This window comes from Martes martes (genome assembly GCF_963455335.1).
Source record: "Martes martes genome assembly, chromosome: 16".
Lineage (NCBI taxonomy): Eukaryota > Metazoa > Chordata > Mammalia > Carnivora > Mustelidae > Martes > Martes martes.
The window spans coordinates 32,120,503-32,134,395 of record NC_137904.1 but is presented as its reverse complement, the minus strand read 5'-3'; the positions used below and the strand labels follow the sequence as shown (position 1 = coordinate 32,134,395).

The 13,893-nt window shown below is 40.9% G+C and overlaps 1 protein-coding gene across 6 annotated transcripts in view; it reads right to left on the bottom strand.

The window, feature by feature from the left end:
- Window positions 1-13,502, bottom strand: part of TRIM37 (tripartite motif containing 37) — a 136,369-nt gene extending 122,867 nt beyond the window's left edge. For all 6 annotated transcript variants that reach the window (XM_080827180.1, XM_080827179.1, XM_080827181.1 and 3 more), the window contains exons 1-3: window positions 12,909-13,502; window positions 10,888-10,989; window positions 679-719 (exon numbers count right to left, since the gene is read on the bottom strand). In XM_080827180.1, the coding sequence (XP_080683306.1) occupies window positions 679-719; window positions 10,888-10,989; window positions 12,909-12,929 (164 nt within the window). In that variant the 5' untranslated portion in view covers window positions 12,930-13,502. The remainder of the gene's footprint in view (window positions 1-678; window positions 720-10,887; window positions 10,990-12,908) is intronic.
- Window positions 13,503-13,893: the final 391 nt, after the last annotated feature.

Below are 13,893 nucleotides of genomic sequence, written 5' to 3'. Positions count from 1 at the left end.
ATTATATCATTTGTGTTTCAAGAAAAAATTTATATGTATATATATCAGTATACTCCTAGAAAAATGTCTAAAAGAATAGATATGAAATCTAACCATTTCTTTTGAAAATGTTATTTAATGAAAAGATCAGGCAGGGAGTATCAGAAATAGAAGACTTATTATTGTATTTATCTTATTAACGAAAACTTGCAACTCAGGGGCGGCTGGGTAGCTCAGTCAGTTAAGCATCCAACTCTTGATTTCAGCTCATGCCATGACCTCAGTTAGGGTCATGAGTTTGAGCTCTGTGTTCAGCTCACACTAGGCATGGAGCTTGCTTAAGATTCTGTCTCTTTCTACCCCAACCCCCGCCCATGCAGGTTCATGCTCTCAAATAAATCTTTTTTAAAAAATTTTCTCACGCCCCCCAAGGAAATAGAAAACTTCAATTTTAATTACAAAAAGTTGTTACACAATGCTTCTCTAAAAGAAGGTAAATAATGTAATCCATTCTACATAATTTTGAGTCAAATAACTTAGTTTGCATTTCTTTATCTAGACAGAGTGCTTATTTTCTTTCACTGTATTCACGAGGAGTAATGTAGCAAGATGCAGAAAAACTCTGAATATTATGGCATACTCTAATCCCATCACCTTACTCTTTTCCAAATTCACAAATAATCATAGAAAATCACTTACCGGCAATGAGGGCATTGAGCTCTCTGTTCTGTCAGCCAGCGCTAAGGAGGTAAAAAATTAGATTTTGATTATAGAAACATCATTAATTTGTACATACTGACTACTTATATACCAAATTTAATGAGTTTAACTCTCTAGTGCCTGTATTAATTAAAAAGGTACTTATAGAAATAGCAATCTACTATCTCATTACCATCATGACAGGGACAAATTTTCAAAGGGACAGAACTCATTCCAAAATAGTTAAGAAGCTATTTTTTCATAGGAAAGAAAGTGATCATAAGACTATCTGGATCTCACAATGAAGATGTTGATAATCTTCACAAAACAATGACAGAGTAACCATCACTCTAAAAATAAACCAGTGATGATTTACTTCTAACTAACCTCTCATAAAATCCCTTAGAAAGTCTAAGGTGCTATTAAATTCCTTTCTGAAAAGTAAACTAATTTTGAAGAATATATAATATGGATATATAAATCAGACCTAAAATATGAATAATACAAAACTTTGTTTTAAAAGAGTTCTATAGTTCAGTAATGTAATATCTGCATAATTTGGTTTCTTCACAATTATAAAAAGCTTTTACAAGAAAGCAATATCTCTACTAAGCTTCAAATTTTATTAATGTAATTGTTTTAATTATTACTGGATAGGAAAGAGTTTTATATCATATACAAAGGAGATACTAAGATTTTCTGAATGCCTTTCCAAGAACAATAGCTTTCTGGTTAAATATTAAATGTTTTAATTGACTAGTAAATGTTTCAAGGTAAATAACCATAATCCCATACCTATGTACTCCCCATGGCTGTTACTTCTATTTATCCCTTTCTACTTCTATAAAAGAACATAAGCTTTTAAAGTCAAATAATTAACTCAGAAATGAAACTTCCAAGGAAACCTTAAAGAATTATCAAAAATAAAACATAATAAAGAAAAGGATACTTCACAGCAAAGAAAATAAAGCTGGAAGAAAAAGAAAATGACACAAAAAGATTTCTCTGTTCTTAATAACCTTGATCATTTCTTTGGTCCCTCAGCAAACCTAAGATTTGGGTCAGGTTTTGTCCTCTCAAACAATGCTCTGCTAAATCCATAGTACTCTTAGGGCAGGTTTCAACCCACACCCCTCTAGTTTCATCATCTACCTTACTCTAGGAGATCCGACAAGGTTAGGCCTCTTCTCTCTGCCCAGGATATTCTTCAACATCACTCTTCAACTATATTATTCCTACTCATCCTTTAGATTTCAGTTTATACATCATTTCCTCCAGAAAGCTTGCCCTGACTCTCTACAGATTACCACAGCAACCTGTACTTCTCCCTTCACTGTGCTTATAACACTTTGTTACCCTGACTTATTTGTTCGGTCTCCTCTGCCCTGCTACATCGTAAGCTCTATAAAAAGTTGGGACTGGGGTACCTGGGTGGCTCAGTCAGTTAAGCATACAACTCTTAATTTCAGCTCAGGTCATGATCTCAGGGTTGTGAGAGGGAGCCCCATGTTAGACTCTGCGCTCAGCATGGTGCCTGCTTCAGATTCTACCCCCTCCCTCTCCTTCTGTCTCTTCCCCTACACTGCTTATACAGGAGCTCGCTATCTCTCAAATAAAATCTTAAAAAAAAAAAAGGTTGGGAGTGATAGGGAATAACCAGTCCATATTTTTATTTTTCATTTGGGGGGTAGGGGTGTTTTAGTAACCAGAATCATGCTGTATGTATTGTTCTTCAATGTGTTTGTTGGAGATGTTCTCAGCCTAGCATACTCCTTTTATCCATTATATACACCACAGAATTAGTGTCACTATTTGGGTTGCTTCATTCTGCCCACTTTTGTGCACAAACTTGAGCACAGGAGCTGGAATTTGAGGGGAAGAGCATCGGTTTGAATCCCTGTCATTCCGAGGTGTAGATGTGTGTTTACTTGCATTGAGCAGGTGGCCGGCAATGCATGCTGACTCGGGCAGAAGGGCAGCTGCTGGACTATGGATTTAGGACCCACAGGCTGATGCCACTGTGTGTGACAGGAATGTGGCTGGTTTCCCTCCTGGTTTCCTTTAACTTTTGTTTTTCTGGGAAACTACTTCTCCTCCTATTCTGAATGAAAGCCTTATTGGATATAGTATTTTTGGCTGCAGATTTTTTTCCTTTCAGCATTATGAATATATCATGCCACTCTCTTCTGGCCTGCAAAGTTTCTGCTGGAAAAAATCCACTGAGAGCCTTATGGGGTTTCCCTTCTATGTAACTGCTTTCCTTTCTCTTGCTACTTTTAAAATCCTCTCTTTGGGGCGCCTGGGTGGCTCAGTGGGTTAAGCCTCTGCCTTCGGCCCAGGTCATGATCCCAGGGACCTGGGATCAAGCCCCGCATCGGGCTCTCTGCTCAGCAGGGAGCCTGCTTCTTCCCCCTCCTCTCTGCCTCTGCTGACTTGTGATCTCTGTCTGTCAAATAAATAAAATCTTAAAAAAAAAAAAAATCCTCTCTTTATCACTACTTTTGGCCATTTTATATACTTTGTGTTTTGGTGCAGACCTCTTTAGGTTGGTTTTATTGGGGGCCCTCTATGCCTCCTAGATCTGGATTGCTCTTTCCTTCCCCAGATTCAGGAAGTTTTCAGCCACTAATTCTTCAAATAAATTTTTTGCCCCCTTTTCTCTCTCTTCTCTTTATGCGATCCCTATCAAGCAACTGTTATAAGTGACAGTGTCACTGAGTTTCCTGGGTCTATTCTCATTTTGGAGATATTTTTTCCCCTCTCATTGCTCAGCTTGATTACTTCCCATTACTCCGTCCTCCAGGTTGCTTATCCATTCTTTTACTTCCTCTTGTTTGCTATTTATTCCAGGTGGTCTATTTTTAATTTTATTTAGTGAGTTCATTATCCCTAATTGGTTCTTTTCTAGGTTTCCTATCTCTTTGTAGAGGGTCTCCTGGAGATCCTCCACTCCCTTCTCAATTCTAGCAAGTATCTTTATGAGCAATATCATTTTAAATTCACTATCAGACATATTACTTACCTCCATTCGGTTTAGGTCTCTTGCTATGATTTTGTTCCGTTCTTTCATCTGGGACATATTCCTCTGTCTCTTCATTTTGCCTATTACGGTGTGTTTCTATGTGTTAAAAAAGTCAGCTATGTTTCCTGCACTTAAAAGTAGTGGCTTTATGAAGAGGTCCTGTAGTGCCCCACAGGGCAATGCCTTTTCACAAGAAAATGGTGCTTCCAGGGTGACTCCTATATGTGTTGCTACAGTGGTGTCCTACTATTGTGGCCAAGCTGTGTTTGACTTCAGTCCAGTCTGCAGTGGCTCTCTGCCTGTTGTGGCCAAGTCTGGTACCTGTGGTGTTAGTGGGCCAGTTTGGGACTGCCTTGGGCTTGAGTTGAGTCAGACCAGGTGTTTGCCAGAGATGAAGTAGCATCAACCTGCAGGGCACTTTCCCTATGTTGTTCTCTGACAAGCTTGTATTGATGGGTGGGGCCTACAGTCAGACCAGCTACCTCCCAGCCCAGTGCTAGGGTCACAGTCAGACTGGTTTGTGGTTATCTTTCCCTCTCCCTGAGGCAGGACTCACTTTGGAGTGGTGCTGGCCCTTGTCTGGGCTGCTTGCACACAGCCAGTCCTGTGGCACTGCTTTGACAGGATCCTGCCAAGAGCAATCGAAGGGGATGGATCCTCTTTGTTGTGGCCTCTTGTCTATATCCGGCTGCGGGGAGTCTGTTCTGCCAGTCTTCAGGTCACTTTCTGGATTATTTATGCTGATGTGGGTATTCTCTAGGTGGCCAGCCATAAGAGGTGAGCCCAGGATCCTCCTACTCTGCCATCTTCCCAGCAACCTCTGCCCGTATTTTTAAATATGTCTCTCCATTCCAGTCAAAACAGGCTTGTTGCTGCACCATACACCACTCTTGGCATACTTCTGTATTTCCTAATATGCCCCTTTCTTCCATGTGCTGTCCCACGGAAATGTCCACTAATTATGTCCACAAAACTTTCCTACCTATCCCAGGTTAGTGATCTTTCCCATCTCTGAATACTTGTGGCATTTTTACCTTATACTCCACAATCTAACTTCATCATAAAATAAATGATAATTTTAATACTTTGGGAAAGAAAACCAGCATTTCTCCCAAACCAAAATGAAAGGTAAGAACCAGTGATACAATATTATGTACAATGATTATTAAAGAAAATAAATATTATACTATAGCAATGTCCCATATTCATTTTAAGAATTTCTCTCCATTAAAATGGAAGAATCACAAGCTTTAGACAATATTCAGACCTGAGTCTGACTTCTAGCTCTGGCACTTAACAACTACATGATACCAGACATATGACCGAGCTCAAGTTTACTCATATGAAACAAGAGAAATCAACATACCTACTCTGCAAAATTGTGCTAGGGAAATTCTCAACAATAGCCTAGCAAACTGAATTCAACAGTATATTTAAAAAACTAGATAGCATGACCAAGTGGGAGTTACTCCTGGAATGCAAGGACACTTCAACATATAAAAATGATTCAAGATAATACATCACATTAATAAAGTGAAGGAATAAACAGACACAATCATCTCAATTGATATAGAAAAGGCCTCTGACAAAATCTGATATCCTTTCATGATAATAACACTCAAGAAAAAGGAATAGAAGACAATTTCCTCAACTTGATAAAGTCCATACTTTAAAAAAAAATCCGGGGGGGGGGGTGCCTAGGTGGCTCAGTCATTAAGTGTCTGGCTTCAGCTCAGGTCACGATCCCAGGGTCCTGGGATCGAGCCCCACGTCGGGCTCCCTGCTTAGAGGGAAGCCTGCTTCTCCCTCTGCCACTCCACCTGCTTGGGTTCCCTCTCTTGCTGTCTCTGTCAAATAAATAAATAAAGTCTTAAAAAAAAAATCTAGAGTGAATATCATACCCAATAGTGAAACAATAAAAACTTTTTCCTTAAAGTCAGGAAAAAGACAAGGATGCCCATTTTCACCACTTCTATCCAACACAATAATGAAAATTTCACCAAGCGTAACTAAGCAAGAAATAAAAAGCTTCCCAACTGGAAAAGTAAAATTATTTGTTGGCAATGACATAATCTTGTCATCAGAAAACCTTAAAGATTCCACAAAAAACCTGTTAAAGCTAATAAGCAAATTCACCAAAACTGGAGAACACAAAAATCAACAACATTAAACATTAAATTTTTTTAAAAAAAACTTACATTTCTATATGCTAGGAATGAAGAATTCAAAGAGGAAATTAGGAAAATACATCTACAACATCAAAAAAAAAAAAAAAGGAAAATACCTAGGTATAAATTTAACCAAGGATTTGAAGATTTATACAAGGAATACTACAAACACCACTGAAAGAAATGAAAGAAGTCTTAAAGAAATGTAAAGACATCCCATGTTTATGCACTGGAAGATTTAATATTGTTAAAATGACAATGCCACCCAAAGCAATCTACAGAATCAACATAATTCCTATCAAAATCCCAATGATGCTTTTTACAGAAGTAGAAAAACCCATTCTAAAATTCAGATGGAATTTTAAAGGACCCTCAAAGAACCAAAACTATCCTGAAAATGATCTTGTGCACCTAAAACTTTTTTTTTTTTTAAGATTTTATTTATTTGACAGAGAGAGAGAGAAAGAAATCACAAGTAGGCAGAGAGGCATGCAGAAGGAGAGGGGGAAGCAGGCTCCCTGCTGAGCAGAGAGCCCGATGTGGGGCTTGATCCCAGGACCCTGAGGCAATGACCTGAGCCGAAGACAGAGGCTTAACCCACTGAGCCACCCAGGCGCCCCAGCCTAAAACTTTTTTATGTCAATTATCTTTCAATTTAAAAAAAATTATAGAACTCATATTTCCTGATTTGAAAATTTACTACAAAACTACAGTATGTTACTGGGGTGCCTGGGTGGCTCAGTGAGTCAGGCATCTGACTCGATTTCAGACTGGGTCATGATTTTAGGGTCATGAGATTGAACCCCAAGACAGGCTCCATGCTCAGCAGGGAGTCTGAGATTTGTCTCTCCCTCTCCCTCTGACCCTCACCTTGTAAGATTGCGTGCTCTGTCAAATAAAATAAATTTTTTTTTTTTTAAGATTTTAATTTATTTGACAGAGATCACAAGTAGGCAGAGAGGCAGGCCGGGGGTGGGGGGTGCTGGTGGGAAGCAGAGTCCCCGCTGAGCAGAGAGCCCAACTTGGGGCTCGATTCCAGGACCCTGGGATCATGACCCGAGCTGAAGGCAGAGGCTTAACCCACTGAGCCACCCAGGTGCCCCAAATAAAATAAATCTTTAAAAAAATGTTCACAGCAGTTTTCTGTATAAATGCCAACAACTAGAAGCAACCCCTTTGTCCATCAAGAGGTGAATGGATAAACAAATTATGACATATGCATACAATGGGCTGCTACTACTCAGCAATAAAAAGGAATATTACTGATCCACACAAGATAGATTTCTAAATAATTTTGCTGAGTGAAAAAATCCAGACACATGACAAAACATACTGTAAGATTCAATCTGTGTAAAAGTCCAAAAAATGGGACACCTGGGTGGCTCAGTCTGTTAAATGTTTGTCTTTGGCTCAGGTCATGATACCAGGGTCCTGGGATCGAGCTCCATGTTGGGCTCCCTGCTCAGTGGGGAGTCTGCTTCCCTCTCCCTCGGTCCCTCCCCTCCACTCATGCACTTTTGCTCTCACTCTTTCAAATAAAATCTTAAAACAACAAAACAAAACAAACAAACAAAAAATACTTGTATATCTATAATCTACTCAACCTCACCCTGTCCTTCCCCAAATTTCTTCTATCTCAGAATAGAAAACCATTAATTCATCCAAATGTACAAAAATTTCCTCCTGTCCCATCTTTAAGCAAACCCATTGGCTCTACCTTCAAAACATATCCAGAATTGCCCTATTTTTCACCACCTCCACTGTTACCATTCTAGTCTAAATCACCATTCACCCTTCACTAATAGAACACATCCCAACTAGTCTCCTCACTTCCTCTCCCACTTGCCTGCAGTCCACTTTCTACACCCAGCCAAAGTGATAGTTTTTGAACATTAATTATTTTGTATCATTCAAAACCTTTCAATGGTCACCACCATAGCTAAAATAAAATCCAAGGTCTTTATCAAGGCCCTAAGTTACATCTCCAAACTCATCTCCAAACTCATCTCCTTTCCATCTCCCTCTTTCCAATCTGCTCCAGCCAACTGGTTTCTTTGCTATTTCTCTCAGGGCCTTTGCTTCTTCTGACTTCTCTGCCTGGGACTTTCTTCCCCTAGATATTCACATCATTCCCACATTCCATTCTGGTCTCTGCTCAAATGTCATCTCCTCAGAGACCTTCCCAGACCACTCTATCTAAAATAACTAACAACCTGCCCATATCCTCCTCAGAGTCCCCACTCTATACCTTACTCAGTTTCGCTTTTCTTCACAGCACTTACTGGTATCTAACGTATGTCTACTTACCTTTTTGTCTATAAACAAACTATTAAATAAGTCAACTCCCTGGGATGTCAATGCTTAACTCCAAGTAGGCATATAATTAATATGTGTTGAATCAACAAACACATCTATGGTACATTCAGGAACTGAGACAGCTTTAGAAAGAAAGCTTAGAACCAGATTATCCAGGTGGTCTGAATATAAAGGTAATACTCTAAGAGACTAAGGCAATGAATCTGAGGCTTGAGAAGGAAAAAAAACAATGACATTACTGGAAAACGTCAACAGGGCAACAGGATATAAAATGAACCAGAGATACAGAAGACTCGAGACACATCAATTAAAAGGTAATTATAATTATCTAAGCATGAAATAATAAATGTCTGTATTTCTTTACTAGGATGGTAATAATAGAAATGGATAGGTACCGGGGCACCTGGGTGGCTCAGTCAGTTAAGCATCTGACTTCAACTCAGGTCATGATCCCAGGATGCTGAAATCAAACCCTGTGTCAGGCTCCCTGCTCAGCCAGGAGTCTGCTTCTACCTCTGCCCCTCCCCCTGTTCATGCTCGTATTCACTCACTTGCTCTCAACTAAATAAAATCTTAAAAAAAAAAATGGATAAGTAGGACAGATATAAGTGACAGCAGGAGATAATAACTGACAAAACTTAAAAATCATTGGTGTTGTGCTCGCTTCGGCAGCACATATACTAAAAAAAAATCACTGGTGTAAAGGGTTTCGAGTTTGAGAGACTGGCAGAACAGAACAAAAAGAAGATAAAAAGAATCAACTTGAAAAAACAGAATTTGATCTGGAACAACAGTCAAGATGCTGGAAGGTATATGCCAAAGGAATAGATTTAAAAGCCATACACACAAAGATCACAGTTAAACCTGCAAGAGTAAATCAAATTTCCCAAAGTAAACGAAATTTTCTCAAACACCTCTAAGTATAGGATGCCAGCAGCAATATTAAAAAATATATGGCTTTAAGGACTAGAAGGAATTAACAATGAAGAAATGAAGACTCAATAAGGTTTAGGTAATATTCACAGGTCATCCGTATACTGGACCTTCACCAAAACAGCTGAGCTCAGACACAGACTCTACCACTTAATTAACTACAGTGATAGAGGCCAATTACCCAATTTCCCTAGTTTCAGCTTCACTATTTATAAAACAAATCACAGGTTAGTTGTTATTTTAACAATAAAATTTTAACTCCTTACAAGTGGATAGTACTTTACAGTTTCTAAATTACCTTTTAATTTATCTCATTTAATGCCACCACTATCCTGTGAAATAAATCTTGTTACCTCATTCTATGAGGAAATAGGCTAATAAAAATTGAGTTTCTCAGTTTATGAGTGGGAGAACTAGGATGATATGTAAACCTAGGTCTTTTGCACACAGTGTAGTGGCAAAGAAGACAGGTTCTAGAGCCAGACTTCCTGGATTCAAATCCAGCTCTATTATTTGCTAGCCGTGTGACTAGAAGCAAATGATTTATGTGTTCCAGATATTATTCTCGACAAAGGGATATCTATCTTCCTTAGGTAGGAATAAGGAACCACAGAGAAATTTTGAGGTGAAATTTTGAGGTGAAACCGTTAGGCGGTTTTGATTTTCTCAGCAAAGGACATAATCTACTAAGAGTATGGGGGCAGGAAAGGTTTCAACTGTGATCTGCATATGTGCTACTGAATCCCCCCCACACACACCAAAATAAATTCTTCTGTTTCACATCTTAGGCTTCCTCACAATTTTGTTTGAGGAGCTCATCTACATTTAAGTTTTAAAGCCAATGGATTAATCTCTAAAGTCTCTTATATCTGTAAGATTATAGGATTTTAATCTTAGCCCCTGAACCCATTACTAGCTTTTTCTCCACCTTACTCTAACAGTACAAACACTCCCTCTTGAGTCTCACAGCAATTTGTTAGTGCCTCTTTTGACACTATACATCCTTCAAATATCAAGAGTCCATCCTCTCAATGAGATTTAAGCTCTTCACCATTATCTTAGAATTCCTCAACCCCAAACACAGTGCAGCAACCACTTTATAAGTACTTGTTAAATTATTTAATAATGTAAATATACTAAAATTGCAGTGGGCTTGGGGGGCACCTGGGTGGCTCAGCCGGTTAAGCATCTGCCTTCAGCTCAGGTCATGATCCCAGAGTCCTGGGATCCAGCCCCATTGGGCTCCCTGCTCAGTGGGGAGTCTGCTTCTCCTTCTCTCTCTTTCCCTCTCCCTACCTGTGTGCTCGCTCTCAAATAAACTCTTTAAAAAAATTACAGTGGATTTTGATTTCTAGACATTTCATAGCAGTAATCATCTGATCATTAACCTCCACAGTGCCAAGTAACATACACTGATGGTCTCCCTATTAAGGAACATTCATTTAAGACATTCTTTAAGAGGTGCCTGGGTAGGCTCAGTCATTAGGCATCTGCCTTTGGCTCAGGTCATGATCCCAGCGTCCTGGGATTGAGCCGCCAGAGAGCCCCTCTAGGCTTGTGTTCCCTCTCGCTATCTCTGTTATAAATAAATAAAAACCTTAAAAAAAAAAAAAGACATTTTTGAAAAGGTCACAAAATGTAAAATTTTAAAAAGATAAAGTGCTCGCTTCGGCAGCACATATACTAAAAAAAAAAAAGATAAACAAAATGATTAATTTTTACAACATGTCCTATATACACCACGAGCATGTAAGAAGAAATACAACTTACCCTGATACAGCTGAAACAACAAAGCTTAGAGCAATGAGGACATAGGCGTGCATCCCGCAACTTCTCCATACAAATGAAGCATCGGAAAACCTCAGCAATGCTCTGAAAATAAAAGATGTAAGGTCCACCAGAATTAGATACTGAATCAAAAGTAAAAAGTATGCTTAAAGTTATTCATTCAACATTTATATTTATTTGAGCTGATATCATCTGTTTCAAAAAATTCCACATCAGTATTTGGGTTAGTCAAGATCCAGTGTGCCTCAGAAAATCTCCTGGAAAAGTGCTTTCTCTTTTCTAAGCTTCTCAATGGTTCTATTCTAAGGAAAGGGCATGAAATGCAAACAGTCTTATGCACAAATATTTCCAATAAGGCATAAATTATAATGGCAAGAATGTGGCTGTAGCCCAAATTTTAAAATATTAAATTATGACAGTTAAAAAAAATTATGGCACTTAACATAGATTTTAATAGTCTCTAGAAATACTTCTTGAATTATTTGACACAGAAAAAATGCTTATGATATAAAACAGTGAAAAAATAAAGGCAGGGCGCACCTGGGTGGCTCAGTCTGTTAAGCCTCCACCTCTGGCCCAGGTCATGATCCCAGAGTCCTGGGATCTAGGCCTCTACCGGGCTCCCTGCTCAGTCAGGAGCTTGCTTCTCCCTCTCCCTCTACCGCTTCCCCTTGCTTGTGTGCTCGCTCTCTTTCTCTCTCTAATAAATAAAATCTTTAAAAAAAAAAAAAAAAGAAAAGACAAAAGAAAAGAAGTTGGACTCTATGAGTGAAAAATATAAACTTTTTATTTGTCCTGCAATTTCCCTAAGGGGGGGGTGTGAGTTGCCTTAAAAAAAAAAATTGGAAAGATACATATTCTAATGGCAGTATACTTTGAGCAGAAGAGAAACTAATTCAGAATACAGAAATCTGGCTTTCTGCCCTCATGCTCCAACCAATTAGCATCTTGTTTGAGCCTGAGATTCTGCCCCTATTGAGAATGTTAGTGGTAGCCCCATGAAGGCTTTGCAAAGAATAAAGTAAATAGAAGAAACAGTGTTATTTGCAAGCACCAGGTGAAACCATTTAGGAAGTAACTGACAAAATAACAATGAAATGTAGGTTATTGTATATTTCAAGTTTATTTTTACCATAGTCACATTTATTTTTACTCCATCCCAAGAGAATTAAACTTTCCTAAACCAAGAAAACGCTACAAAACCTTTATAATACTTTCGCATGAGGAATTAAGGAGAAAATTATTCACGAGTCTAATCATGACTCTGCAGAACAAGAAAGAACCTGTGAGATGCAGACGCTGGCGGGGGATGGACAATAAGACCACTGGATGAACTACTTTCAAGTGAAGTGCCCAGTAATACAGTTGCCGCTAAGCAGCAAAGATTCAGTATTAAGAAGGTTCAAAATCTGACAATTATTTTAAAAATTACGTCCAGTGAGCAACCTTCTTTTATGTTCCTGGCCTTTACGTAAACATCCCAACCACTTGAAATCACAACTCAAAAGCGTGAGATATAAAAGAATAGGTTTTTCTGGAAAACCACAAAAAGGATAATAACAGTATATCTTGATTCAATTTAGGATGGGCAGAAGTCTGCAAAATGTACCGGTGGGAGGGAATGAATGATTTCATTTGGAGGGAATTTTGGATCCCCTCAAGAACTCGCAAGAACTGGTAGCAAGTGCACGGCATTTCTAATGAATTTGCACTTTTGCTCTGCTCAGGCTGCAGTTTGCAAAAACCCTCTGGGAATGAGCACCGGCGCGAAGACATCCAGAAAACGCCAGGATAAGCACCACCTCGGAAACGGTCAGAACACAAGGCACCTGGAGGGCTGCAGACCTAACACCACGTCCTTCGCACTGGGCCAGACTTCACAGCAGCAGCGTCAGGGTGGGGGTGCCCTACTAGAGGGAGGACTGGGGCAGGGCGCCCTAAATAAAGAACGCTCGGCGGGTGGCGGGGGAAAACTAACCACCACCCTTTTCAACCCGCCTCACCTCCACGCTCTGTTCATCCATTGCCTCCGGCTCTCGGCGGGGCCCTCGGCGACCCGCGGAGTCCGTGGTCTGACCTACTGGGCGCCGGACCGAGGTCGCCCCGTCAAATAGCCGACAAGAACAGCCCGGCGTCCAAGTCAGGGGGCTCCGACGACCGTCCCACCTGCGCGCCCCATCGCGTCGGGTTCGGCGCCAGCTACCCCCACTTCGCCATATTTATCAGCGCACCCGCCCTAGGGCGGGAGAGGCGAGCGGTGGCCGCAGCTCCTTCCTCACCGCTAAGCCGCCTGCCAGCAACCGCGAGGCAGCCTCGCACCACGTGACGCGGGCGCGCGCGTAAGGAACTGCTGCTAGAGCCCAGCGGCGCTGGTCTCCAGCGAAGAAGGTGCTGCAGGGAATTCGCAAACACCAACCGTAACCAGGGCAGCTGAAGGCGCGGCGGCGAGGGAAGGCGCGCTGCGCATGCGCGCAGGACGCTGCGTTAGGGGAGCGGAGCGAAGAGAGGCGGGCGACTAGTTCCCGCGGTGCGGGGGCGCACACGAGATTTGGCTGCTAGCCGCTGCAGGGATGCGTGCCTTTGGCCTCAAGTTAGGCGCAGGCGGCAGAGAGCTTGCGGCTTATACGTGCGTCGCCCCGCTACGCCTCACTTCCCGAGAAGGGCGGCGCTCCACCGGTCTCAAATTTAGCGCGCCAAAGACTGGAACCACCTGGAGTGGTGGTGGGAAGCTGACTCCGCAGCCAGGTGTTTAGACTAGGTGTTTAGATTCCGTGATTCTAGGGTGCTGTTCCACGAAATCAGCGTCTTCAACAGCCACTCTCGCTGATTTGGTTAGGTGGATTGTGGTCCGTACCTTTAAGAAACCGTGGTGGATAGGATTCGAGGCTAGTGGTTCTTTCCCTGGAAGGAAGCCCGGGCTCTAGATTTTGAGACTTCCGTCCCACCGACTCAGAGCTCCAGATTGTAAAGCCTAGAGCGGTGTAGTTT